General features: G+C 34.6%; 1 protein-coding gene across 6 annotated transcripts in view; it reads left to right on the top strand.

The window, feature by feature from the left end:
• ARFGEF3 (ARFGEF family member 3) overlaps nucleotides 1–27,290 on the top strand; it is a 213,024-nt gene that overhangs the window by 38,116 nt on the left and 147,618 nt on the right. For 5 of the 6 annotated variants that reach the window (XM_074309720.1, XM_074309724.1, XM_074309719.1 and 2 more), the window contains exon 3: nucleotides 23,720–23,801. In XM_074309720.1, coding sequence (XP_074165821.1) covers nucleotides 23,720–23,801 — 82 coding nt within the window. Of the gene's footprint in view, nucleotides 1–4,203; nucleotides 4,258–23,719; nucleotides 23,802–27,290 lie in introns of all 6 variants that reach the window. The other variant, XM_074309722.1, reaches the window with a different exon arrangement.

Below are 27,290 nucleotides of genomic sequence, written 5' to 3'. Positions count from 1 at the left end.
ATACAACTAGAATAGCACCAGGTAAATGCTTAATAAATATTTGTTGGTTCTTTTGATTGCTTAAGATTACATAATTGGTGTCAGAAGTGGGATTTGTGACTCTAACATAAATGTAATTTTTATTATACTAGGCTGTTTACCTTTGTCTATTATCTTTTTTCTCCTATGGAGAGAGTATTGAAAGAACTAGTTATTAAGCTTGCTAAGAATCAGATGTACTTTTCTCAGATGGGAAGTCATTTCTGAGCTATTTATTTATGAGGACCAATTTTATTTCTGTCTTTTTATTATATTAGCTGTTAGAATTGACTAGTTTTCTCCAAGACTTTTGCTACTATGATTAGAAATTTCTGTTCCAAATAGGATAGGCATTGGGATGAATTAGAGCACTAAAGTGAGTCAGGACACCTAAGTTCCAGCCCTTACCCTATCACATAAACTATCTGTGTGACCTTAAGCCACCCATAACTTCTCTATGTCATTTTTCTTACTTTTATTATGAGAACATTTTATTTAAAATATCTTTAAGGTCTCTTTCAACTTCATTTTATACCTCTAAAGTCTAATTATACCTTTGTTGTCCTGCTTCTATTTTGCTTTTAAGTATGTATCTAGTGATTAATATTTGTATGATTTGACAGGTTCTAAAGAAGTTTTTTTTTTTCCATTCAGATTTGTTACCTCATTGGTGTGGGGACATGCTGAGGTAGACTCTCCTTCCACTGACAAGTTCTCTAACTCATCTGTTATCTTAAACTTGAGGCATAGAGAAATTGAATGATAATAGGTCGTTATAATCAGTATCTGCTTCTAAAGCATAAACCTGGCTCAATTTTTTCTTGCTACAAGGCCAACCCAATCCACTATCCACTTAGTCAAATAGAACCTTAAAAACCATAATATTCCTTGTATGGTTAGGAATCAATGACTCTATAGATTTTAGATACTTGAGGAAATATATTTACCTTAAATTTTGGATAAACTGACCATGTGCAAGATAGTTTGAGAGAAGGTTAAAATGATGAGGCAATATAATCACACTTATTGCAAGTTTCTGTATAAGAAAAGAAGAGAAGGTTAGAGTAAAGGGAATTTGGCAATAAGGAAAATGAGAAAATCTGTTTTAAAAAATCCTTGAAGAACTGAGTAAAGATTTTGACTTTATCCATAGTGCAGTAGGAAGTTGCTCTAGTTCCTTGCAGAAGGAAATAGCATTACTGATTGATTATCAGAAATAGTACTTTTGTTGGGGACAAGAAGAATCAACTGGAAATATGTGGAGATGGAGATAGGAGCCCATTGAGGGGAAAAAAGATCTTTAATATTTCTGAGAAGATAGAGGCAATATGATATGGTGAATATTAAGGCTGATCTTGGAGTCAGCAAGACTTGACTTTGAATCCTATTTCTTTACCAGTTATGAGTTATAAACAAATCACAACCTCTGTTGTCTCAACTTCCTCATCTGTAAAATGGTCTTGATATGACTTTAAATGTCCATCCCAGCTCTGTACCTATGATCCTATGAAATGCAGTGAACTAGGTCAAGCTTTTTAATTTTCTGGAGAGAAAAGAGCCAAAAAGGAAGGAAAAAAAAAAGAACAAAAATGAGAACTGTATTCTTGGGATGCTTGGCACCAATTCAGAATTGAAGCGTCATTCTCCCTTATTTCTCTTTTGCCTATTGTTGTTGTTTGCTGTTATGGCCATTTATCCTTTGTTTTCAATTACAACTAGGTCATCAGGAAGATGAAGCCATGATATATAAAGTGAATTGATTTAAGTGGCCTGGGCTCTGCAAAGTCTCTTCACTTTCTCCTCTGGGTCATGCCAGTGGCCAAATGGAGATCAGGATAATTGGAGATGACTCTGGATACAGTGGGAGAACTTGGCCTTTTTAAGCTAAGGTCTTTAAGAGGTCTCAATTTGAGTGAAATTTCTGTCATTCAGCAATTAAAGCTAGGTAAGAAAGAAATGAGGCAAAGAATTGATGAAGTTTCCTGCAGGGCAGAGAGTTGTGGGAACCCCTTCTGGTCAGTGTTAAGTCCTTCAAAAAAGAATTTATGAACCCGAAAAGTTAGACTGACAAAAAGTTTATTGGCACTGAGAAGTCAGCTTTTGCTAGGAGGCTGATTTCCTTAGTGGCAAGGTCCCAACAGAGAAGTAAAGGTCTAGCAGAGGAGTCCTGGCAAAAAGATAAAGAGGGGTTAATGCTGAGAAGAGGGAGTCTCTTCACAGCGGGCAGAGGGTCCTTACAGGCAGTTATGTCAAGGAGAGAGAGAGAAGTTCCTTGGCATGGCATGTTCCTGCTTTTTCTTCTGCAAACAAATGCCCCAAGTTGCCCCTTTTTATATGGAATTTGAAACTTGGCTAGAAGCTGGGGGCAGTTTGAGTTGAAATCAGAATCTGCAAAATGAATAGAAATTTCCCAATTGAATGAGTGTTCCTGGACTAATCTCCAATTCAATAAAGGTCAATAGAAATCTAGCTCTCTGGTTCAGGTTAAATAGGAGTGGTCCTGGATTTAACTAGTCCCACTAAGATAACAGAATGAAACCACTTAATCTTGATTCCTAGGGCAGGTCTTTCTCAGGGGAGAGCTTCTCCAACAAGAGTTTCTCCCCTTTAAGGAATTCTCAAGTGTTTATCCCAAAGTCAGGACAGTTTCAGGGTTCCCCACATTAGAATGACCTTTTTTTTTAACCTAATTTTTAAAAAATCAGTCTGGGAGGAAAAGACCCTTTGGGTTTCTGTCGAAAACTGAAACAATTGCTTCTGAGGCAATTAGGGCCCAAACAAAGACCATATGCCAGCTTTAGAAGGTCCTGGAGGGAAAATGAGAAACATCTGTCCCAAGATATTTGTGGAGAAATGAAGAGAGATCCATTGAATGCAATGGTAAAAGATTTCTTTCCTAGACATAGAATGTTAGAGCTACTGATGTCAGTATTCTACAAGTGAAGAAACTAAATTTGTCTTCTACATTTCCTAAAGTAGCTTGTTTGCTGGGTATTCCAATCAAATTGATTTTCAGAAAATTATAGAAAATAGACTTTGAAAGTTTGGAGAACCTTGGAAGTCATCTAGTCCAAAGCTTCTTAAACTGTGAGTCACTACCTCTTATGGGATCATATAACTGAATGTGGTCACACAAAATTTGGCAATAGTGAAAGCAGCAAATATTCCACCCCCATTTAATGCTTTATGTAAAAGTAAACAAGCAATAAATTTCATTAGTATGCAAATTTGCTTTCATCTTTAATAAGTGGTAAAATTCTATGGATACCAAAGAATTATTTTAAAATAAATTTCTTTATGATTTATTATCAGTAAATGTTTGATTTGTATACCTAGTTTATATAACTGTATTCTTGGAGTTGCATAAACATTTCTTGGGTGAAAAGGAGTTGCAAGTTGAAAAAGTTTAAGAAGCCAAATAGAAATAAATCCCTTCTGGAACATATCCAAGTGGTTATTAAGCATCCCCTATTTGACCTACTGAGTTTTATGAAGATTACTGTTCTTTTTCTTAAAGACACTGAACAAGAAGAAAATTTATTTGGAACATAAAAACTAATGTGTATGTGTTCATATTTTTAAAATGCAATTTAAATTACTTCTAAGGAAATTCCACAACCTTTCAAGTATCTATCTCATTCAAAGCTTAAAAGTTTAAAATAAAGCCTAAAAACTTATCAAGTTCAGTTTGAATACCTTTTCTAATAATGCTGGGGCAGCAAGGTAGCCCTGTGGATGGAAAACCAGTCCTTGAGTCAAGAGAACTTGAGTTCAGCCTCAGACTCTTGATACTTCATTTTGTGATCCTGTTATTGTTATCATTATCATTTTTGTTATATCCTGTTTTTCTTTCTTTGGCATAAAGTCTTAGTTATGATCTTTTTTATTTTCTTGGAATTTTTCCTTCATTGAAATAAATACTTGAATACTTTGAAAATTGTCCTGTCTACAGTATGGATTTCATTTATTATAATGAATCAAGTTGGATTAGAAATACTCTAATTAAATGCAGTGTATTCTTCTCATTTTCATTCTTTCTTTTCATTTAATGTTTTTGTTGTTCAGTCATTTCAATCATGTCTGGCTCTTTATGATACACACCACTTCCCCTCACCCCCAATATGGCCTTTTTTTGACAAAGATACTGGAGTGGTTTGCCATTTTCTTCCCCATCTCATTTTACAGATGAGAAAATGGAGGCAGCCAGGATTAAGTGACTTGCCTAAGATCACACAGCTAGTAAGTATCTAATGTTATATTTGAACTCAGATCTTCCCAACTCCAGGACAGTGCCCTACCTACTGTACCCTCCTAGCTACCCTATTTTAATGTTTACTTTGTCCTTAAGTCCAATTAACTAGCCACACTTTGATAGGTGATTTTAAAATGATTGTTGTGTCTCCTTTTTGGTTTTATCTATCAGTGTTCTTATTGAGTACAGTATCTTCCAAATCTCTTCTTAAAGAACATTTTCAACTTTATAGATATTAGATTTCTTGATAGTCTATAACAATGGTTTTCTTCAAACTTTTGTTTTCAGTGTCTCTATGCTACTAAAAATTATTGAGGATCTGTGCCAAGAATTTTTGTTTATGTGGGCTATATAGATATTTGCCATATTAGAAATAAAAAATGGTTTTGAATTTGAAGAACCTCTGAAAGGGTTTTAGACATCACCAGGAATCTCTGGGCCACACTTTGAGAACCACTGGTCTGTAATAAACCTTTAGCCTCCTTCTTTCCTTTTCTTCTTCTTTCCCCTATCTACAGTTGTGAGTTTAAGATCTTGTACTGCTAGGTCCTCTCCCTTCCCACTTAAAATTTTTTTTTCATTGAGATTTTTCACTCCTTGTTCCTCCAGATAATTTTTTCCCTAGTTCTGTAAAGTAACTCTCATTACATGGTATTGCACTAAATCTGTTAATTAATTTAGGCAATATTGTTATTTTTACTTTATCAACATATCCCAATCATGAGCAATTAATATCTCCCAATCATTTAAGTCTTTGTTTCTAAAAACAGTATTTTTCATTATATTCATATAATTTCTCTGTGTGGCTTAATAAGTGAGCTTCAGGATAATTTATACATCTTATGGTTATTTTTAATATAATTTCTTTTTCTCTTTCTTTTCCTATTGGATTTTATCAGTTGTATAACCTTTTTTTCAATAGCCTTAATTATATCCACATATTGTGCATTTGGAAACAACTTCCTCAATTTATCCTCCATGGGCTAGTGGCCATCTAATGTTTTCTAGATTGTTTGACAAGATTCCTAAGGTTTGCATTTGGCATAGTTTTAAGGTCAAAAAACTATAATTGCCAACTTTTGTTTTTCTTTATGGATGATGAAATATATAATGTCTGGTGCAGGTATCTCTCTTTATTTAAATGCTTTTTAATCATATTAAATAAAGATCCTTTGATGCCTATGATTTATACAATTTTAAAGAAGTGATATAGACTGATTTTAGAAAAGTATAGAAAGATTTAAATGCATTGATGCTGAGTCAAGCAAGCAGGCCCAGGAAAACAGCAGCAACAAGATTTTATGATGATCCAGTTATGATAGATTTGGCTCTTCTCAGCAGTTCCATGATTTAAGGCAATTCCAATAAACTTTGGATGGAAAATGTCATCTCCAGAGAGAGTACCATGGAGACTGAATGAAGATTGAAGCACACTCTTTTTGCCTTTTTTCCCTTCTGTTTTTTTCCTCATGTTTTTTCCCTTTTGTTCTGATTTTTATTTCCCAACAGGACTCATATGAAAATATGTAAAAAATAATATACATGTATAACCTAAAAAAATGAAGTGTTCATCTTTGCTACATCTATTGATTATTATTAATAGAGATAGAGGAACTTCTTGATCTAATAAATACTCTTCTGGAATATTAATTTTAAGTGATATCAGAATTAATCAAAGATCTATGATTGCATTTGCTTTATAGTTGTTAGAATGCCCTCCCCAGACAGGTTCCAATTTGTATTGGATAAATTATACTTTAGGGATTTTCTGAGACACACAATAATGTTTTCAACTCAGGTATTGACAGAACAAACTGTTGCTGTTTGGGATTTGACTTGTTGGGGTTCCAACTATTTCTTCCTGATTCTGAGCCAAGCACACTAGCCATTATATGGTGTTTTAAACTTTGAGTTAAAGACTATCTTAAGAGATTTTACTTTTAAAGTTCTGAGCTTATGTTTAAAATTATGATCAAAGTGACATGTAATAAATAAAAGGAGGATAAGTAAAAAGGAAAGGGAGAGAGAATGACAATTCAAAGAAGTTTACAATAAAAATTAGTTCCAAGTTATACTACTTACTTTCCTGAAATCATTATTACAAATTTCAGTGGAGAAGATGTTAATAAATATTTAATACTCTTTTTTATTATTTTTTAAAATAAAATTTTACAGATATCTTTTGGTTTTACATCATCTATCTTTGCAACTATATAGCTCTCCCTTCTATCTCTCATAGAGTCATCCTTCATGATAAAGAAGAAAAAAAAGTTGTGCAAAACTATAGTCAACAAACATTCATTAAGCACCTACTATATACCAGGCATGATTAGCTAGGTAGTGCAATGGATAGAGTTGTGTTTTGTCCTTTGTTCTCAGAGACTTGGTGATATCAGAAAGGTGAATTGAATTTAGGTGAGGGAGGATTGTACAGAATTACCAGCCTCACTTTCTCCTCCAGAGCCATCTGGGTCCAGTGGAAAGATATAGATCAGAATAACTGGAGAAGGCCAGGGATACAGTAGGAGACCTTGGCCTTTTTAAGTTAAGGTCTTTAACAGGTTTCAGTTTGATGCAACTCCCAATCAGTGATTAAGGCTGGGTAAAAAATGAGGCAGTTATATACACATTCATGTATATATACACATACATACAGATAAATAGATATAGATAAATCTGAGATGGGAAACCCCTTAGGTTTTTTTGGCCAAAACAGAAACAATTGTACCTATGCTCAATTGGAGTCAATCAGGGTCCAAACAATGATCAAATGAGGCTAGTCCCAGGATATACTGTTGACCTATCAGAGAGAGCCTCAGTGATTTGGGTTTAAGATTTAGTCTTAGCTCACAAATGCCTAGTTACTTTGTGAGGTTTTAGGGATCAAAATTTAAAATCCTTTGAGCAGAGCACCCAAAGATAAGGGTATGATACTCTATGCATCATAGGGAACTAAGGGAAAAGAAGGGAAACAAAAAAGAAAAGGAAAGAAAAAAAAGAAAAGTGGGGAAAAAAGGAAAAGAGCTATGCTGCCCAACTGGCCTGTTCCAGTTGGGTCCCTCAGTAATTTTTTAGGCAGCTAGAATCATAGTGCATAGAATTCCAGACCTGAAATCAAGAAGACCTAAATTCAAATATGGTCTCAAATATTAACTATATGACCTATTTTCCTCAGTTTTCTCATCTGTAAAATGAATTGAAGAAGGAAATGGTAAATCACTCCAATATCTTTGCTAAGACAACTCCAAATGGGATCCCAAAGGGTTGGACATGATTAAAACGAATGAACAATGGCAAATATTCCAGGCACTGTGCTAAGCACTAAGGATGCAGAGAAAGGCACAAAAAAAGGAACCTGGTGTCATGGAACTCATAATCTAATGGGAGAGACAACATATAAACAACAATGTATGATCAATTAGAGATAATCAACAGAAGGAACACTAGCACTAAGGTGAAACTGGAAAGGTTTCTCACTAAAGGTAGATTTTTGCTGAGACTTGAAGGAAGCCAGGAAATGCAGAAGAATTAAACCAATGATAAAGAAAGTAAACTAATATGTTTTTAAAAAGTCTTAACTTCTATGTACTGTTCCATAGCCAAGTCTCCTATCCCTGAAAAAATAAAAATAAAAAAGTGGGCATTGGATAGGATGGAAGGGATGTCTTAAATATCCCTTCCTGGGAGCCAAGAATAGTCATTATAATTTTATAGCTTTTAGTTTATTCACTGCTGTTCTTCTTTTCATTTGCATTGTTAAGGCCATTATTTATGTTTTCCTGTTTTTGTTATTTATATTTTTTGTTATAATCTAGCATTCTATGCAGTAGAGTCATTGGGGAGTTACATTAATGTTTAAAAGAAAAGCATCAATAAAATATGTATTTTTAAAAGATGACAGTCTATCCCATTCATTTTACAGATGAGGAATCCAGCCCCAGAAAGATCGCACAGGAAGTAAGCCACAAAGCCAGGATTCGGAAATAGTTTCTGTAGGACTCAGAATTATGCAGAATTATGCACATTGTGCTAGCTTTGGCTATAGGTGTAGTACAAGCTGCAACTTTCTGATACCTGGTTTCCTCAAATGTAAAAAGGAAATCATTCTTTTACTATCTCCCTGGACTGTTATGAGGAAAGCACTTTTTTAATCTGAAAATTATTATTGTTATTATAATTATTATTAGAAAATTGGTATTCAGGATTAAATATTACATTCTGCCTTTCTTTGTGTCACTCTCTATAGGGGAAGGGAGAGAATGAGCATTTCCATATGGCCTACATACTACATATGAACCACTGTGCCTACGTACTTGATAAATACTATTTTATTTGATCTTCACAACAATAGTCCTTCAGAATAAGTAGTATTATTATCCTCATTTTACAGTTGAAGAAAGTGAGGCAAACAGAATTGAAGTGACTTGCCCAGGTTCACACAGCTAGTAAGTGTCTGAGACCAGAATTGAACACTCGCCTTCTTGTCTCCTGGCCCATCCCACTCCATCCACTGTGAAATTTACATGACTGTTGTTTTCTCCTATTTGGTCCTAAAAACTATGTCCAGAAATGGAAATGGAAAGGTAGAACTGAGGGAGAAACATGGAGACAGCAGTGGAGATGACACGTCCTCTTTTCTGGCTTTGTAAACCCAGCAAGAGAAGAGGAGGTAAGAGTGAAATTATGGGATAATGGAAGTTTTTGATCAATTCTTTTCTATTCCCAGAGAGTTCAACAAAGTTCCTTCAGAAAATAATTATAATTGTATAAAGCCTTAGTTTTCCTGCAGAGAGTCCTGAGATCCTTGTGCCAGTGTCCTTTCCAGAACTGGCTTTCCTTCACCCTTAGAACAGCAATTGCAATTGTCTGGCATTCAGGCTGCTGCAGTAACTATTTTTAGCCTGCCTCATGTGGGTTTGGGCCAGAGCTAGCAGTGGAGCCAAGATGGCCCAGAGCCCCAGGCAACTTCCATGAATTCAAATTTTCAGGTAACTTCTATATTAAAATACTTCCCAGGTATAGAAAATGTGTATTAGTAAAATAGTACATACTGGGTTGAACATATTCATCAGAGATTCATATATTAGGTATTGGGTTCCCACTGAAGAGATGTTTTATTATAGGAAGCCTGCTGAGAATAGCTGCCCAAGCCTTAGGTTTCTGTCTGCTCACATCCATTAGACTCTGACATCCATTTAGTATTGAATAGTGGTGTTCGGGCAAAGATGGATCTGCTATAATTGGATGGGACCAGAGGGAACTGCCCCTACATACAGAGCTGATGCAAGGGGTACCTATGGTAGTTGTCCTTTAGTCATTACAATTTGTAGACATGACAGGCAATGGATAATTGTAAGACAGAAGAAAGTAAAGCAAGAGCTCTTGTAAATGGATAAAATTACAACATGATAAGTGCTAAAAAAAAATTAAATGATTTGATATAGTAGTCTCGTACTTACTAATTTTTTCTTTAAAATGACTCTTGTAAATACCCAAATTAGCTACAAAAGTTATAGCATTTATGAAGATAGATGCTATCTACATCCAGAGAAAGAATTGATAAATAGAAATATGTATAGAATATTATATATATATATATGTATATATATATGTGTGTGTGTGTCTAGTGGTAACTATCTCTAGGGTGGAGGGGGGAAGGGAAGAAAATAATTATGTGATAATTTTGTTGTATATTTGAAAGGCATAGCAAATTGAACATAATAGATTTGCAATTTCATATATGATCATCTTTTTTATTGTAATGTGTTATGAAAATGCTTGTTTTATTTCATAAATAATTTTTTAAATTAAAAAACTTTTCTAAAATAATGGTCTGCCCTATATTGAAATATATTCATCTGTGTAGATATGACTATGATTATTATCTTTACCCTTTTCTTGCTATGATTAATTTGCTTTATGGAAAGTTGGCCAGATGTTTTCAAATGACTTTCATCTTTTGCATCTTTTATGTAGGTATTTGCTCAATTTCTGTTAATGTGGGAGCATATGTTTTATATTTTTTCAAAGACCATTATTTTTCTCTTCACGTGGCAAAGATAAAGTGGAAGATTTGGATTTTATTTATTAATTTATTGATTTTATTTTCAAGTAAAATATAAAGCATCTCCCAATTTTAGAAAAAGCCTGAGGACAGACAGATACAGATAGCATCTGAGGGCATCCTAAGCATTTGAAATGGCAAGCTTCATCACAATAGGAGGAAAAGAAAAACAGGAGCTGAAGGAGGGAAAGATGTGTCGATGGAGAATTAGAAGGATGAGGCATCAGGTTTAACAATAAAGCTTTTTCTGTTGAAAAACTTTTTTTTACAATTCCAGAGCAGAAATCACTGTGGCTTGTGTAATAGAAGGAACACTGAAACGAGAATCAAAAGACTTGGATTCAAGTTTTGGAGGTAGTTGGGTGGCTTAAATTGTATAGAATGCTGAGGACCTGGAGCAAGCAAACACATCTGAGTTCAAACCCAGTCACTGACTTGGACTGTGTGTTTCAGTTTCCTCAACTGTAAAAATGAAGATAATAACAGTACCTACCTCCCAGGATTGTTATAAGGATCAAATAAGATAATATTTGAAAAGCACTTTGCTTAGCAGTTTTGTCTGGGTTTTTCTCAGCAAAGATACTGGAGTGGTTTGCCATTTCCTTTCCCCATTTATTTTACAGATGAGAAAACTGAGGCAAATAGGCAAAATAAGTGGCTTGCCCAGAGTCACACAGTTAGTAAGTCAGAGGCTGCATTTTAACTCAGCAGGATGAGTCTTCCTGATTCTAGAGCAGCTATTTTATTTACTGGGTCACTAGCTGCCAAGATACAGTATGGTTTATAACTGCTTATTCCTCTCTTTTCATTAAAAAAAAATTCTTGAGCACCTGCTCTATACTAAGTACTTGGAATATAAAAATAAATATACTCCCTACCTTTAAGAAATTTATATTCGGGGATAGGAGGAGAGATGGTATCTGAAATAATGTGTGTGCAGATAAAAAAACATAGTTGATGCTCAAAAAGTTATCAAACTGTGCATACCCTTTGACCCAGCAGTGTTACTACCGGGCTTATATCCCATTTTAAAGAAGGGAAAGGGACCCATATGTGCAAAAATGTTTGTGGCAGTCCTCTTTGTAGTGGCAAGAAACTGCAAACTGAGTGGATGCCCATCAATTGGAGAATGGCTGAATACATTGTGGTATATGAATGTTATGGAATATTATTGTTCTGTAAGAAATGACCAGCACGATGATTTCAGAAAGGCTTGGAGAGACTTACATGAACTGATGCTGAGTGAAGTGAGCAGGACCAGAAGATCATTGTATACTTCAACAACAATACTGTATGATGATTGATTCTGATGGACATGGCCATTTTCAACAATGAGAAGATCCAAATCAGTTCTAATAAGAGCAGTAATGAACGGAACCAGCTACACCCAGCGAAAGAACTCTGGGAAATGACTATGAACCACTACATAGAATTCCCAATCCCTCTAACTTTGTCCGCCTGCATTTTAGATATCCTTCAGAGGCTAATTGTACACTATTTCAAAGTCCGATTCTTTTTGTACAGCAAAACAAACATATATTGTATTTAATTTATACTTTAACATATTGAACATGTATTGGCCATCTGGGAAGGATAAGGAGGGGAAAAATTAGAACAAAAGATTTGGCAATTGTCAATGTTGTAAAATTACCCATGCATATATCTGGTAAATAAAAACTATTTAAATTAAAAAAAAAAAAGAAAAAAAAACATAGTTGGAGGACAGGAGAGGACAAATTCCTGTATTGCCAGAGAAGGGAAGAACCTTTTCCCTCTTTTGTTTCTCAGAAGTTAACTTGAATATTACTTTATGTGCTGGCTCTAGGGTCAGAGGACATGAATTCATAGTCTAGCACTGATGCTTATTCTCAAGTCTCTTCTGCTCCCTGGACTTCCCTTTCCTCATCTGTGAAATGCAGGGGTTTGTCTGTTTTGGATTATCTAAAATCCCAGTAAAAGATCATTTCTAAAACTATTTCTGATTATGGGTAGCATTGTGTTTGCATTGTGCTCCCTCCCTTCCAACTCTATAGAATGTAATCTATGTTATTTATGACAATAGGAAATGGACTAGTGGCACTGAGGCAGATGTGTGCTCTAAGATGTATCTGATGTTTAATATGTTTTATCTAATACAACATAATTGTTGTAAGGGAGGCCTTCTATGGAGAGGGAGTGTAAAGTGCTAGACATAAAAGGACATCAAGAATTTTTTTTTAAGTAAGTAGGAAAAAGTGCAAAAGAAGAAACATGCAGTACTCCTATGTGCTTGCAGTAAATAGAAATAGGAAAAATTTTCTTACCTCATTAAATTTCTTGTATATATTTATTTTAAATCCTGATTTTAGTAGGTTAACTTTTTTTTTATAAAGTCCTCTTCTGTTCTTTGCATCTTGAAATGGCTGTGTTTGCAGATAATTAAGCTCACAATAAAAAGGGAAAAATTTTAAATAAAGAGAATTGCCATAAATAGACACACACATGTACATGTGAACACTCGTACAAATACACAAGTTATGATCACTCCAAAGAGATCAGTAGAACCATCCATAATGGTAAGACAAAGTAAAAGTAGAACCTATATTGCCCAACTTTAGACATGAAAAAGAGTAGGTGGTCATCATCTTGAGCTAGTTTTTTACTATCTGTATCTTTAACAGGTACTACTAGTGAGCAGTCTGCTATGCCCAGAGTTTAATAAGAGGAACACACTCTAGTCCATTACCTTAAATGATCTTCCTATGTTCTCACTTTGCACAATGCCTTTGTTTTCATTTATTATTATTATTACTTATTAATGAATTTAATTTATACATAAAACATAACAAACTCAAAATTATACCCTGATGATGTACAGCTTTCTCATGCAATCAAATATAAAAGAATGATCATGATATGCTGATGCAAAGTGTAAAAAGTAACAACAATATTATAAAATGGTAAGCTATGAATCACATAACTATTCTTAGCAATACAATGACCTAAGACAATTAAGGGAGTTATGATGAAAAAGCTAAAGAACTGATAGTGTCTGAATAGATTGAAGCATGCTTTTTTCCTTTTTTAAAAATTTTCCTTATTTTTCTTAAGGTTTGTTTGTTTTATTTTGATCTAGACTTTCTTTTGCAACATGACATGGAAATTCTCAATAGTGGAGGAGGTTACACAAAGAAAAGGGGAGAGAAATTAATGTTAATAAAAGGAGAGAGACAGACAGATGGACAAGTAAAGCAGAGACAGAAACAGGAAGAGAGAAAGAAAATGAATATAATTGGGAAAAATAAAATATGAAATTTAAAAAAATGATCATAATAGACAATGCAACCTTGTATTTTAATAGTTCACTGTTAAAAGAAAAAATACCCATTTTTTTAAACACTAGAATTTCTAACTAATAACTTCTAAATTATGGGTATCCCACAGGAATGGAGATAATAGATAGACAACTGCAAACTTTCCACTGTTATTTTAAATATTTTAAATGTACTTGGTCTTTAGAAAGACATAAACAAAAATTACATGAACTAAGAAGTTATGTGATCTGTATGGTTAGAAGGGATACCTATAACAGTGCTTTCCTAGATCCAATGAATTAAGGACACAATTTCAATTAAAATTTTATTTTCACCCAATAACATGTAAAATGATTTTTAACATTTTTAAAAAAATTCTGAGTTCAAAATTTTCTTCCTTTCTTCCTCTCCACCCCATTGAGAAAACAAGCAAATTAACACCATGTAAGTCTTTCCAGGTTTATCTTGAAACATCCTGCTCATCATTTGTTTTATTATTCAATTACAATCATACTATAATTTGTTCAGTTATTTCCCAAATTGATGAGCATCTCAATTTCTAGTTCTTTGCCATTGATAAAAGAGCTGCTACAAATGTTTTTGTATGTGTAGTTCCTTTTCCTTTTTAAAAAAATCTTTTTTGGAATTTAGCCTAGTAGTGGCATTGCCTGGTCAAAAGGAATATTTATATAAAAAAACCCTTTTTGTAACCCTTTGGGCATAGATCCAAACTTCATTTCAGAATGGTTGAATCAAATCACAATTACATTGACTGTGTATTAATGTCTTAATTTCCCCCCTCAACATTTGTAATTTTTCTTTTCTGTCATATTAAGTAGTCTGATGAGTGTGAAATGTTACCTCATAGTTGTTTTAATTTGCATTTTTCTCATCAATAGTTATTTGTAGGATTTTTTTCATATGATTATAGAGAGCTTTAATTATTTTGTCTAAAAATTTCCTGTATCATTTATCAAATAGGGAATGGCTCTTATTTTTTATAAAATTGACTCCATTTTCTATGTATTTGAGAAATGAGGCAATTATCAAGAAAACTTATTATGTTTTTTCATAGTTGTGATTACTCACTGTGTAATTCCCTCTGTCCTAATTTTTCACCATTTATCCTCTTTCTCTCTCTCTTTTTTCTCTCTCTTTCTCTCTCTCTTTATCTCTGTCTTTCTTTTCATCATTACCATTCTCACTTGTTTTGCTTTTTACTTCTGTTTTCCCCAATCCACCGTCCCTTCTATCAGCTCCCCCATCCCCACTACAACTCTTCTCGTCCAGTCACCTCTTTCTTATAAAATGAGACTGATTTCTATACTCAACTGATTGTGTATGTTAATCCTTCTTGGACTAATTCCAATCAGAGAAGGTTTAAGTGCTTCTCCTCCAATGTAAAAGACCCATCCCCCAACTTTTTATGTAAAATAATTTATCCCATTCTACTTTACTCTTTTTCCTTCTCCTAGAGCCTTCCTATTTCTCATCTCTTGATTTTATTTTTTTAGATGCCATCCCATCATAGCAACTTTCACCTATGCCCTCTATGTACTTCTAGGTAACCCTTCTAGCTATCCTATATGCAAGTATATTTTTCCATATAGGAATGTAAACAGATTGAATCCCTTATGGTTTTTCTTCTCTGTTTAAGAAAATAATTTCACAGAGAAGTAGATGGTAGTTTGCAGAAGAGCTCTAGCTAAATTCTGGATAAGAGAGTTTTGCTGCACAGTGGTTAGAAGGGTACAGGGATTATTAGGATTTGCTGGGGTGTCTGCCCTATAGGAGCAGCACAATAGAATGGGGGAGAAAGTAATAGGTCTCAGGGTCACAGTGAAGAGAAGATACTACATCTCCACTGATACTGAGAAAGGGGAAGGAAATAACCACTTATATATTGCTTATTATATAACCAGTACCATAATAAGTGTTTTGGGTTTTTTTCACATATTATGTCATTTGAAACACCCCTTGAAAGTAGGTGCTGTTATTATCCCCATTTTACAGTTATGGGCATTGAAGTAATAAGAAGTTAAATCATTTGTGCAGTCACAAAACTAGAAAGCGTCTGAGACTGAATTTGAACTCAGATCTTCCTGACTCCAGATTCATAACTCTATCCACTCTGCCACCTAGCTGCTTGAGAGGGGATAGGATTCAGTGTCTAATCAGAAGTCGAAAAATAGAAAGGGGATATTGGCAGGATGGTTGGAATGGACTCTGGGGAAAGGGAAGGAAGCTAAAACAATTCTGGATTGGGTGTCACCTCCACCTGGAGACAGTTCTTTGGGGGAAGGCAACTAGGAGGCACTGGAGAGAGCTATCATATACCCCTTGACCCTACTATTCTCTTCTTTCCAACTTAATTAATGTGGTATGTGGCAAAGAATACACATGCTCTAGATATGAAATTACTAGGATGGAGTACAAAGGTATTGGAACGTCCTTATTTTTGGAGACCTTACTGAACACAGCACAAGTTTCATTAGCTTTATATTAGGCTTCTCTGTCACAGTTTTGACTCCTCTTCAGCTTTCACCTTGCTAAAACCCTCAGATTTATTTTGGATAAATTGCTGTCTAACTGTTATCTACTTCTCCTATTTTGTTTTTGTAAAGCCAATTATTTTAATCCAGGCATAAGACCCTATATCCCTAATAAAAATTTCATTTTATTAGGTTCACCCTAGTATGCTAGCTTTTAATGATCTTTTGGGATACTGACTGTCATCCATTTGCTAGCTGCATAGTCATGGAACCCCAAGTCATTTAATCTACATGAATTTCAGTCTGCAAGCATTTATTAAGCCTTTTGCCATAGAGTGGGACACTGGGAATACATATGCAAGCAACAAAGGCAGGATGGGGGAAGGGAAGGAGGAAGGAAGAAGAGACAAACAGAGACAGAGACAGAAAGACACATAGAGAGGGAGGTCATAAGGATCATACATTCCAATGAAAATACACTGAAATGAGTAAAAGGGAGATGAAAAGAGGGAGGTCAGAGAAAAGAAGGTATCTGGGTAGGAGCTTAAAGATAAAGTAAGAAGATTCAGGAGCAGAAGCAAAAGTCCAATGAAAGAATGAATGAGCTTAGGACCATCTGAGTATTTCCTCAAAATGCAAGTTTGAGAAATGACTTACAAAAAAGCAGGACAGAGCATTAGGGCCTCAATTTTCTCACTTGTTAAATAAGGATGTTATTTGTCAAAGTTAGTATGAGAGGTTTTTTTAAATCTCAAGGCACATGTATCTGTTGAGTATGAACTATTTTTTCTTGAAATATTTTTATTAAAAATTAATGTTATAAATAAAATACCATAAAATAAAAATAAATTTCCAATTATATATAAAGACAATTTTCAGCTTTTATTTTTTGAAAGATTTTGAGTGAGTTCCAAACTTTCTCCCTCCTTTCCCCTTTCTCCCTCCCCCTCCCTAAGATGGCAATTAATCTGGTATAAGTTCTACATTTGCAGTTGTGTAAGACATTTCCACATTAGTCATGTTGTGAAAGAAGAAACAGAACAAAAGGGGAAAAAAGAAAAAAAACAAAGTGAAAATAGTAGGCTTTTATCTGCATTCATATTTCATCATTAGTATGAACTATTATTATTAGCAATCTGAAGAGTGTGCAGGACCCTAGTCTAGACTTTCCCCAGATGTTTTGTGAAGCAGAAAGTAATTGAACATTCAGGGATATGAAGCTTTATTTCATAGCAAGATTTACTAGAAATTCACATTTATCCCCTTTGCTAAAACACAATCACTAACAAATAAATACTGGACAACTTTCCTTTATTCACCGTTTGTTACATTCCCTTTGCCGGCTTGTCTTCTTAGTTTAATGAGGCTGGGCTGCCAACCATAGCAATGTAGTTAATGGAAATAGATTTAACTTTCCTTAATATCATTTGCTGGCAGATCCTGCATTTAAAATGCTTGCTTTGTTGATCTGCAGCATTCCTAATAGTTTCTCAGCTTGAAACAAAACAGAACAATGCCATTGTATGGGAATGATATACAGAGAATTTCTGCCTTCACTGAGTCAGGCAGGAAAAAATCTTTTATGTTGCCTTTGCCTAAAAATTAAGTGTTTGTTATCAAAGAATATAAATTTTGGAAGGGTCCATGTGTCAGTGTGAATACAGGATCAAACTATTATTCTTTATTAGAAATTTCATTAGTACATTGAAGTAATGGGTTGTTATTCACTACTCATTAAACTCCTTTTTGAAAAAAGTAGCAAAGTTTTTTAATGGTTTTCTGCAATAATTTGCAGATTGTAATATTTGTCTTCTTATTGATCCAAGTTGATGTCTAGTTGTATCTCTTCCCCCGTCTATGTCAGAATTATTGGGCCATAATCCATTAAATGGGTGGCAGGGTGGGACACAGATTAATAGGGTTATGGAAAGAAACCTTCCTCATTCAAGATAGGGAGACTGACTCCTCTTTATTTCCTACCCCAGGACTTGACCCAGAACTGCCCCTGAATTACACTGACATTACAGAAGAATGTCACATCCCAGAGAATGTAGCCAGATTCTGACAGCAAAAATTCCTAGCTGAATATGAAGGGGCCCTCCTTTCTGTTAAATTTAGCTTTATATGACCTTAAGCCCTTAATTTTTCTCCTTGAGGAAAGTGTCTTCTGGTACCATAGACACAATATACCCCACTCTATAACTATGCCCATCTTTCATCAGCTAGCCCAAATCTCCACTTGCTGGTGGTCCTTCAGGTTTTTAGCTACCATTATTTTTTTTTACTCTTCCTTCACTTTCCAAGTTCTGGCACAGATTAAGTACTTAATAAAAAATTCTTGATTAATTACCTCTAAAAATGACACAAAATGCTTCTCAGGGTTTGTAAAGAATGAGTTTACTACTATTACTACTTGGATCTCATCACTGCTTCCTATCCTGTAAAAAAATATTTCTGTATGACTTGTATGGATGTCCTGGGGCATAGCAAACTCAGCATATTCAAAACAAAACTATCATGTTGTTCCCCACCTCAAATTCTCCCTTCTTTTAAACTTCTTGATTAGTTGAGTAAAGAGCACCACTATTTTTCTAGATACTCAGGTTTCCGGTCTTGGTGTCATCCATGACTTCTCAATCTTAATCATTTCATATATCTAATGTTTTGTCAAAACTTGTCATTTCTATACTTCCACAATTCTGGTGTACTCCCTTTTCCTGCTTTTACAAAATTACCATCTTGGAACAGGGCTTCTTCATTTCCCACTTGGACTATTGCAAGAACTCTCTAGTTGTTCTTCCTTTTTCAAGACACTTCCCTAATCTAGTTTCCACTAGACTGCCAATGTGAGTTTCTTAACTCACAGATCTGACCAAATCAACCCTTCTACTTCCTATTCAACAAAGTTTAATAACTTCTGATACATCCCAAATAAAATATAAAATCTTGAGTGGCATTTAAAGTCCGTCACAACTCAATCCCTTCTTATCTTCCATATGTACTCTTCTACACATACAAACAGAATTGAATTAGCTCAAATGAAACGTGAGGTTCACATCATAGAAATTATTTGTGTCTGACCTGTGGCAGAGCATTCTAAGCTCATGTTAATCTGATCAGCCAAGTTGGACATACTGTAACTCAACTCTAATATAATGATGTCATTTTGGTCCTCTTCAAGAATGAAGAATGAAAACCAACCAACCCATACTCATTCTGTGATTGTTATCTTCTGCCTATTCTTACACATTATACTCCATTTCCCAATTCCATGCTTTTTCACAAGATGTTCCTCAAATCTGGATTGTTCACCCTCCCTTTTCACTTCTTAGTTTCTGTTTAATATTTAACTTTAAGATTCAACTCAGATGTTACCCTTTACCAAAAACCTTTCCTATGCTTTCCACTACCTCTTCACAAATTATCTTCCACCTACTCTGTACATTTCTTGTATAAACAAATTTATTTACATTTTCCCCCCATCAAAAAGTGAGCTCCCTCAGAATAGACAGCATATTTTCACCTTTCTTTATATTTTTATTATTATTTCTTTTATATATTTTATACATATTTTTAGCATCTAGCATAGTTCCTAGCACATAATAGGCATTTAATAAATCTTTGTTGATTGACTGATAAAGCCCACTTTCATATCCTTTATGTATTTTATTATGTATCTGGATTGCTAAGAATTTTAATTTAATACCAACTCTGACATTTTATAGAAGCCAAGTATTTCAGAGTTGGAAAAAGACCTTCTATACCCTGGAGAGTCTAGACCATCCCTAATTCCAAGTTAAAAAATCCCATTAAAACACATCTGACAAGTGATTATCTACTCTTGCTTGAAAGGTAACAAGGAGGATCCCACCTCTTCCTAAGGTATTCTGAACAATTCTCCTTTTGGACAATTTCTTTCCAATGTTCCAAGGTTAGCCCTCTGGGGCCAAATACAACTAGAACCAATTGAATTCCTGATCCTCCTGCAGCCCTCCAGATATTCAAAGATAGTAGTCATATTTAGTGTTGACGTTTAAGGCTAGAATGACCTTTGAGTTCATTTAGGAGTTATAATACCTTCATTTTACAGTTAAGAAAACTGAAGCCCAGAGAAACTCAATGATATTAAGTGGCAGAGCAGTATACAAACTCATATTCTCTGAGTGTAAATTATCTTCTGCCTCTCATTTTTTCTCCCTTATATCCCTGCATGACCATTTGCTTATATTTGTGACCACATTATTCAATGGGAGGTATACCTAAGATGCCTCAGGATTTTGTCCAATAGTTTATGTGGGTCATGTTGTATTTTGAAAGGCTGTGTTTCACTCTTACTCTTCTTATTGTTATAATTTGTACTTAACTAGGCTCAATCTTGTACAGATTTTCACATCAGCCAATCTTGGCTTTCCTCCTTATATATAGTGTAGCAGAACATGCATAGTTGTTATTTATTTAGAGGTTTGACTGTGTTCTTGACAGAATTCATATAGTTGAAAAAACATTTCCCCTCTTATGTCTATCTCTCTCATCCTCTAGTTTCCCTTTTCTACCCTTGGAATTGACAATGATAGCATGTCACTTAAATGTGAACAATGAACAGAACTAGAATTCTCTGCAGATCCACATTTCTAGTGTCTATAAATCTAGAGTTGCTTTTGTAACTACAATTAGGTGATAATAAAGATAGCATTAGTGATATTTATAATTGAAACAGGAAATGTTTCAATGTTGTCAATGAGCCTTATGTCAAAGGATGTAAAGAAAGAGAAAACATTTTCCCCTAAACTACTTATTCTCCAGCTAAGGCTGGTTTGGTACTTGGTAATCAAATCTGTTTTCATTTTGTCTGCTTAGTGTAATTCTGTAGCCTATATTATATGGTATATCAAGAGTCTCTCATTCTTTTGTTTTACTGATGCTGGAGGGATGTTCAGAGATGTAGGTTAGCCTGCCATGTGATGGGTGAGTGAATGTTCAAACCTCTGAGACAATTTCTCCATACTATAGTGATTGTTAATTTTCTGATTCACTGGGTTATCTTCACAGCTAGTTTTCTTGTGGTTTCTAAAGGTGAAATACAGTGGTTTCTTTTCTCACCCTTAGCAGAAAATAGAGTTAATTTAGAGAGGTTACAGTCTCTATTGGTTAAGTTAGAAAAACTTCAGTGGTTAACTGCATAGAGGTTCAATCAAAGAATGTAAAATGAGATTTTTCTATTGCTCTAGTAGAAACCCTACATTTCCTTCTTACTATCACTGTACCAACAATTTATTGCTATATGTAGGTATCAATAGCTTTGTGGCAGGAACTATTTTTTTGTTTTGTTTTGTTTTTGTGTCCCAGTTACCTATACCAATTCTTTCTTTCATTCAACAAGAATCTTTTAAGCACCTATTAAGAGCCAGACTCTGTAAGTCCTGGGAATACAAAGACAGAAATGAAAATAATTCTTGCCCTAAAGGAACCAAAATGCTGTTGAGATAATGGAAAGTAATAACAAATTTGTTGTTGTTTTTCAATCATGTCTTATTTTTTTTTACCCCATTTGGGGTTTACTGGAGTGGGGAGGATTCTAGGAAGATGGACAGAAAATTTCAAGCTCTCCAGATTTTCCCCACAAACAGAACAAATTTGCACCTCAGGGTGAACTGAACATAGACTGGTGAAAAACAAAGATGACTTGGAGCAGAACAGGAGTCCTCCTGGGACAACCCGAGAAGACCCCATGAAAGACTCCAAGATGGGGTTTAACCAGGAATGAAGTATAGATCCATCCAGGCTCACTCCATGGAAAAGTGGATATTCTCAAGGCTACCAGGGGTTGAGTAGAGCTTCAGCTGGAAATCATAGGAACTTTGAGGTCCCAGGTAGCATGGGGAACTGGGGGTCTGAGTCATGAAAGAATAAGGGAATCTCTCCTTGCTAGGAAGGCCAGACCCAGCTGTGCTGTTGATATACTGCTCAGAGTAAGAAGGAACCAGCACAGCTGGTGAGTGTAGAAGCAGTGAAGCAGAGAAGCTGCCAGCTGCAGGCACTTGTAGGAAGTGACGTTTTTGCTTTGGGATTTGAGGGAAGAGCTGAACTTCTAGAGGCACTATCCCCACAAATCTAGGATTAAAAGTGCTTCCACTAATAGTTCTCCTTAAAAAAGAAAATGAACAGGCAAAGAAGAAAGAAGAACCCAGCCATAGGAACTTATTTTGGGAATAGGGAAGACCAAGGTTGTTCATATTCAGAGGAGGTCACTGAAGTAAAAAAAAAAAAGCCTCTTCTACCCCAAAGATTAATATTAAATAGCTCTCTGCCGAGAAAGAATTTATAGAAGAATTTTTTTTTAAAAACCTTTAAAAATCAAGTGAGAGAGATTGAGGAGAAACTTAAGAAAAACAAAAAGATTATGAAAAGAAGTTAACCAATTAGGATAAAGTGGGGTATAGAAGGATGTATAGATTTATGGCAGTGGAACAAAGTGGATAAGGTGAGGTATAGACGGGTATGTAGAGCTATAGTAATAGCACAAAGTGTGTAGATTAATGGGAGAAGAATAAAGAAGGGGAAAGGATGGCATATAATAAAATGGGGCATAGAAGAGTGTTAGAGTAACAGGAGTGTGATAAGATGTGTAAATTTATGGGAATGAGATAAAAAGGTCAGCTAAGGATCCTTGGGGTGGGGAGTTAAGTAAGAGCAAGGCAAGTAAAGAGTAAGCAGGGATAGAAAATAAAAAGTATACACAAACACTGCAACAAGGATCAGGAGTAGAATTTATTAGAAAAAAGTAGGGCTAATAATCACTGATTTTAGACAAAGTCAAATTTAAAGATTCACTCAAGAGAGAAATCTATATTATATGTCAGCTATATTAATATTATTCTAGATGCATGTTTACATTTGGATAAATGCATATATAGGTATATGTATGTATACATATGCATATGTATGTGTCTGAGTATAGGTGATATATATGCATGTAGGTGTATGTATGTATATAAACATATATGTGTGGGTAGGCATGAAAATCTAGATATATATATTATATAAAAACATCTGTGTTTAACTATAGAGGAGATGGGGGAATGAAAGTGGGAAAAGAACAATAAAGTAAAAAGTACACAGAGAACAAAAGAATAACCTAAAAGGAAGTAAAGATGGGCAGTCATTGATTTGTACTCAGAAAGATGAATCTTCCTGACTTCAGGCCTGGTGCTCCATCCACTGTTCCCTATACTCTATTTAGAGACAATTTAATACAAAATATATACAGAAATGATTTCTACTTAAAAAGAGTTCCACAACCTGAAAGGTGAATGGAAGAGGAAGTTGTGGTTCATGTTAGGCTTCAGGTAGGAATTAAGGTGAACTGAATCTTGAAGGAATCCTGGAATTCTATGTGGTCAAGGCAAAGAGTACACTTACATTTCTTATAAGTTTACCTATGGATAATTTGTTGCTGTTGTAGTTACAAATAACCAATTCTAGTTATGAATCATATTTATTGTTGCCTTTGTGAGAAAGCAGATCAAAAAGCATGAATTGCCAAATAATCTGAACTATTGTTTTTTATTATTGTTACTATTCTTATTTGTATCTCTTCCAGGGAGAAGTGTCTTCTTCCTCTCCAACTTGCTTTGGAATCCAAGAATATGAAATTGGCCCAATATGCTCTAGCAGGGATGCAGGTATGACTGACTCCCCTTGAATAGAAGGTGGTTTAGGGAAGTGTCAAGTCTCATGTTGCATTTGCAATCCAGCCAAGGTGAATTGATTGTGTGTGCTAGAAAATCAATCCTTGAAACTTTGCTAATAATAAGTTAGACCTTGGAAGACAAAGGTGGAAAGTCTTCCTATTTCAATCAAATTTCTCCCAACTCTGCTTTTTTAAAATTTCTTTTATCATTTAAAGGACTATCATTGACAGTCTGAAACCCGAATTTTTCCTTTAGCATTTTCCTTTTTAAAAGGTAGACAAAAAACCTAAGGTGATCGGGGATTTATTTTTTAAAACAACTTGTGAATTATATCCTTAATATTGTTATAGATCTAGCATCATCCTCTGGGATATTTATAACACTGTACAATGAAAATTGATGTTCAGAATAATTATGCTGATGATACCTCCAAAGCAGTAAAGAATCTTCCTTTAAAGATTCAATTAGGTTTCCTTTTCTATCTTTGCTAAGGCAAGAATGGGAACTAATATGTAATGCTTCATTTTCTTAGTAGAATGTAAGTTCATTGAGAGCAAGGACTGTTTCTTTGTAGTCCCTAGCACATACTAGATGCTTAATAAATGTTTATTGATTGATTCATCAATTGTTAAGTGCCTTTTCTGTGAAGAGCACTGTGCAAGGCACTAAGGATCATACATAATTTACAGTGTCTAACCTCATGGAACTTAAAATACTTTTAATTTTTTTTTTTTAAAATTGACTATTTTTGACATTTTCTTTAAAAAATTTGAGTTCTAAATTCTCTCACTTCCTAGCCAATCTCTCTTGCCTATTGAGAAAGCAAGCAAAATGATCTTAATTATATATATGAAATCATTCAAAACTTATTTCTATCTTTGTCATAAGTCACCAAAAAGCAAAAAGCAAAAAAGGAGAGAGAGAGGGAGAGAGAGAAAGAGGAAGAGAGAGGGGGGAGGGAAGGGAGGGAGGGAAGGAGGAAGGGAGAGAGAGAGAAGAAGGGAGGGAGGGAAAGAGGGAAGAAGATAGGGAGGGAAGAAAGCAAAGGAGGGAGGGAGAAATCGAGAAAATTATACTTCAGGTACTCTCCAGAGGTAGATAGCATTTTTTTTAATGAGTCCTTTAGAATTTTCTTGGATCATTATACTGTAGCCATTTTTCATGGTTGGTCATGATCACAACATTGCTATTACTGTGCACAATGATTTTCTGGTTTTTCACACTTCACTTCATACAGGTCTAAAACCACTTCCATCTTCATTTCTTACAACACAATAATACTTCATCACACTTAAATGCAACAACTTGTCCAGCCATGCCCAAGTTGATGGGTATCTCTTCAACTTCCAATCTTTTGTTACTACAAATAAAGCAGTTAGAAGTATTCTTGTACCTAGAGGTCCTTTTCCTTTTTCTTTAATCTTTTTGGGACTACAGTAATGGCATTGCTGAAGCAAAGGGTATGCAGAGTTGTATGGGCATGGCTCCAAATGGTTTTACAGAATGGTTGGATCAGTACACAACTTCATCAGAAGTTTATTACTATACCCATTTTTCTTTATTCTCTCCAGTATTTGTCATTTATGATAAGTATGAGGAGGTCCTCAGAGATGCTTTAATTTGCTTATCTCCAATCATTCATAAATCAGAGTATTTCTTCATGTGACTATAGTGAGATTTGATTTATTCTTCTGAAAACTGCCTGTTTATATCTTTCAATCATTTGTCATCTGGGGAATACAACATATTTTAGTCACAATATATTTGCAAAGGTGTTCAGGAACAATGGTTTAAACACAGGCAGAGTTGGGTTTAACTAGTTAACCAGACTACATTTTCCTTTCCTGAATATGATAATTCATTCAGATTTTATTCTACAGATGCAGGTGCTAACTTCACCATGGTGAAGTATTCCCATTTTGGCAACATATTTTCTTTTCCACATGGCTTCTCCTATGAGGTTCAGGCAGGAAGAGATATGTGGATCAGTGCAATTCTGGATTAGTAATTTAGGTTTCAAATGAATAGAGAACATGTAATTTTTCTAGTTCACCATGCTAACCTTGAATAATAATAATAATTATTAATATTTCTATAACACCTAATATGTGTCTGCCATTGTGCTAAGTGCTTTACAATTTTAATTTCAGTTTATTCCAACAGTCACCATGGCGATAGGTACTATTATTAATTATACCCATTTTACAGGTAAGAAAACTGAGGCAAATGGAGGTTAAGTGACTTGCTCAGAATAAAATAACTGCTAGTAGATATCTGAGAACTCAAACCAATTGTCTTCCCATTATATAGGACCTAATTTATATAAGTAAATTGCTATGTGGATCCAACATATCATATTATTTTGTATTTCTCTGATATTTATCATGTAATATTGTTTGTTATAATTGCTTACTTTTTATTTTATTCCCCCACTAGATTGTAAGCTTCCTGTGAGAAAAAACTCTGTCAATATAAATAAATTTTATATAGTTTTCCTCTACTAGTCTAGCACTTATCCAGTTCTATATCTTCATACATTGTTAGTACATCTGGAATGGGAAACAGATGAAATTCCTTCTACCCAAAGGATCATATAGAATGTTCTTGAATGTAATGATTATATTAAAATACAATGTCTTTGTCAACAATGTCAATAATAGTATACTTCTCTGTTCCTTCTCAAAATGTATATAAATAGGTATAAAATGAGTAAGGCTAGGAGTCAAAAAGACTTGAGCTACACACACACTAACTGTGTGATCATAGCACAAACCTGTGTTTGCCTCAGTTTTTTCAACTGTAAAATGGTTATAATAACAGTACCTACCTCCCAGAGTTGTCAGATAAAATTATCATTATAAGTGCTTAGTACAGTGCCTAGCACACAGTAAGTACCATAAAAATGCTTATTCCCTTCCTTTCCCCTCTTGCTTTAACCCACCAATATTTTCAATATGTCTCTATACTAAGAACATAGGATTTCACTGGTGTGGGAGCTCCTTCCCCTGGTACTAGCATTTATAGCAGCACAGAGTCATCTATAACAATCAGCCACAATATAGATTTCAATTCCATTTCATAAGCATTTACTAAGCACCAACTATATATTTGGTACCATGTTCATCTTTAGGAATGTAGGGAGAGGGAAAAGTTCTCTACTATTAGAGTCTCTTATAATTTATAGCCTTAAAGAGTTGTCTGAGGTGCAAAGTCACACAGCTAGAGTCAGAAATAGGATTTGAACCCAGGATTTATTCACTTTAAATCTACTCAAATATATATTACACCATGCATCAATTCAGTTTTTATAAACACATATGATTCCCATTTCAGTTTTCATTCCTTAAAAGTCCCGAGTTTACAGTTTTGTTTTATATTGAGTTGTATTAGGAATTAACTTTTCCATCCTTTTGAACTGCTTGTCTTTATAACCGTCATCTTTAGAATCACAGAGAAAAACTTTACTCAGGCTTCCTTTGT

Source organism: Sminthopsis crassicaudata, chromosome 4, assembly GCF_048593235.1.
Source record: "Sminthopsis crassicaudata isolate SCR6 chromosome 4, ASM4859323v1, whole genome shotgun sequence".
Lineage (NCBI taxonomy): Eukaryota > Metazoa > Chordata > Mammalia > Dasyuromorphia > Dasyuridae > Sminthopsis > Sminthopsis crassicaudata.
Note: the sequence above shows the minus strand (reverse complement) of the source record. Positions and strands in the feature narration are given on the sequence as shown.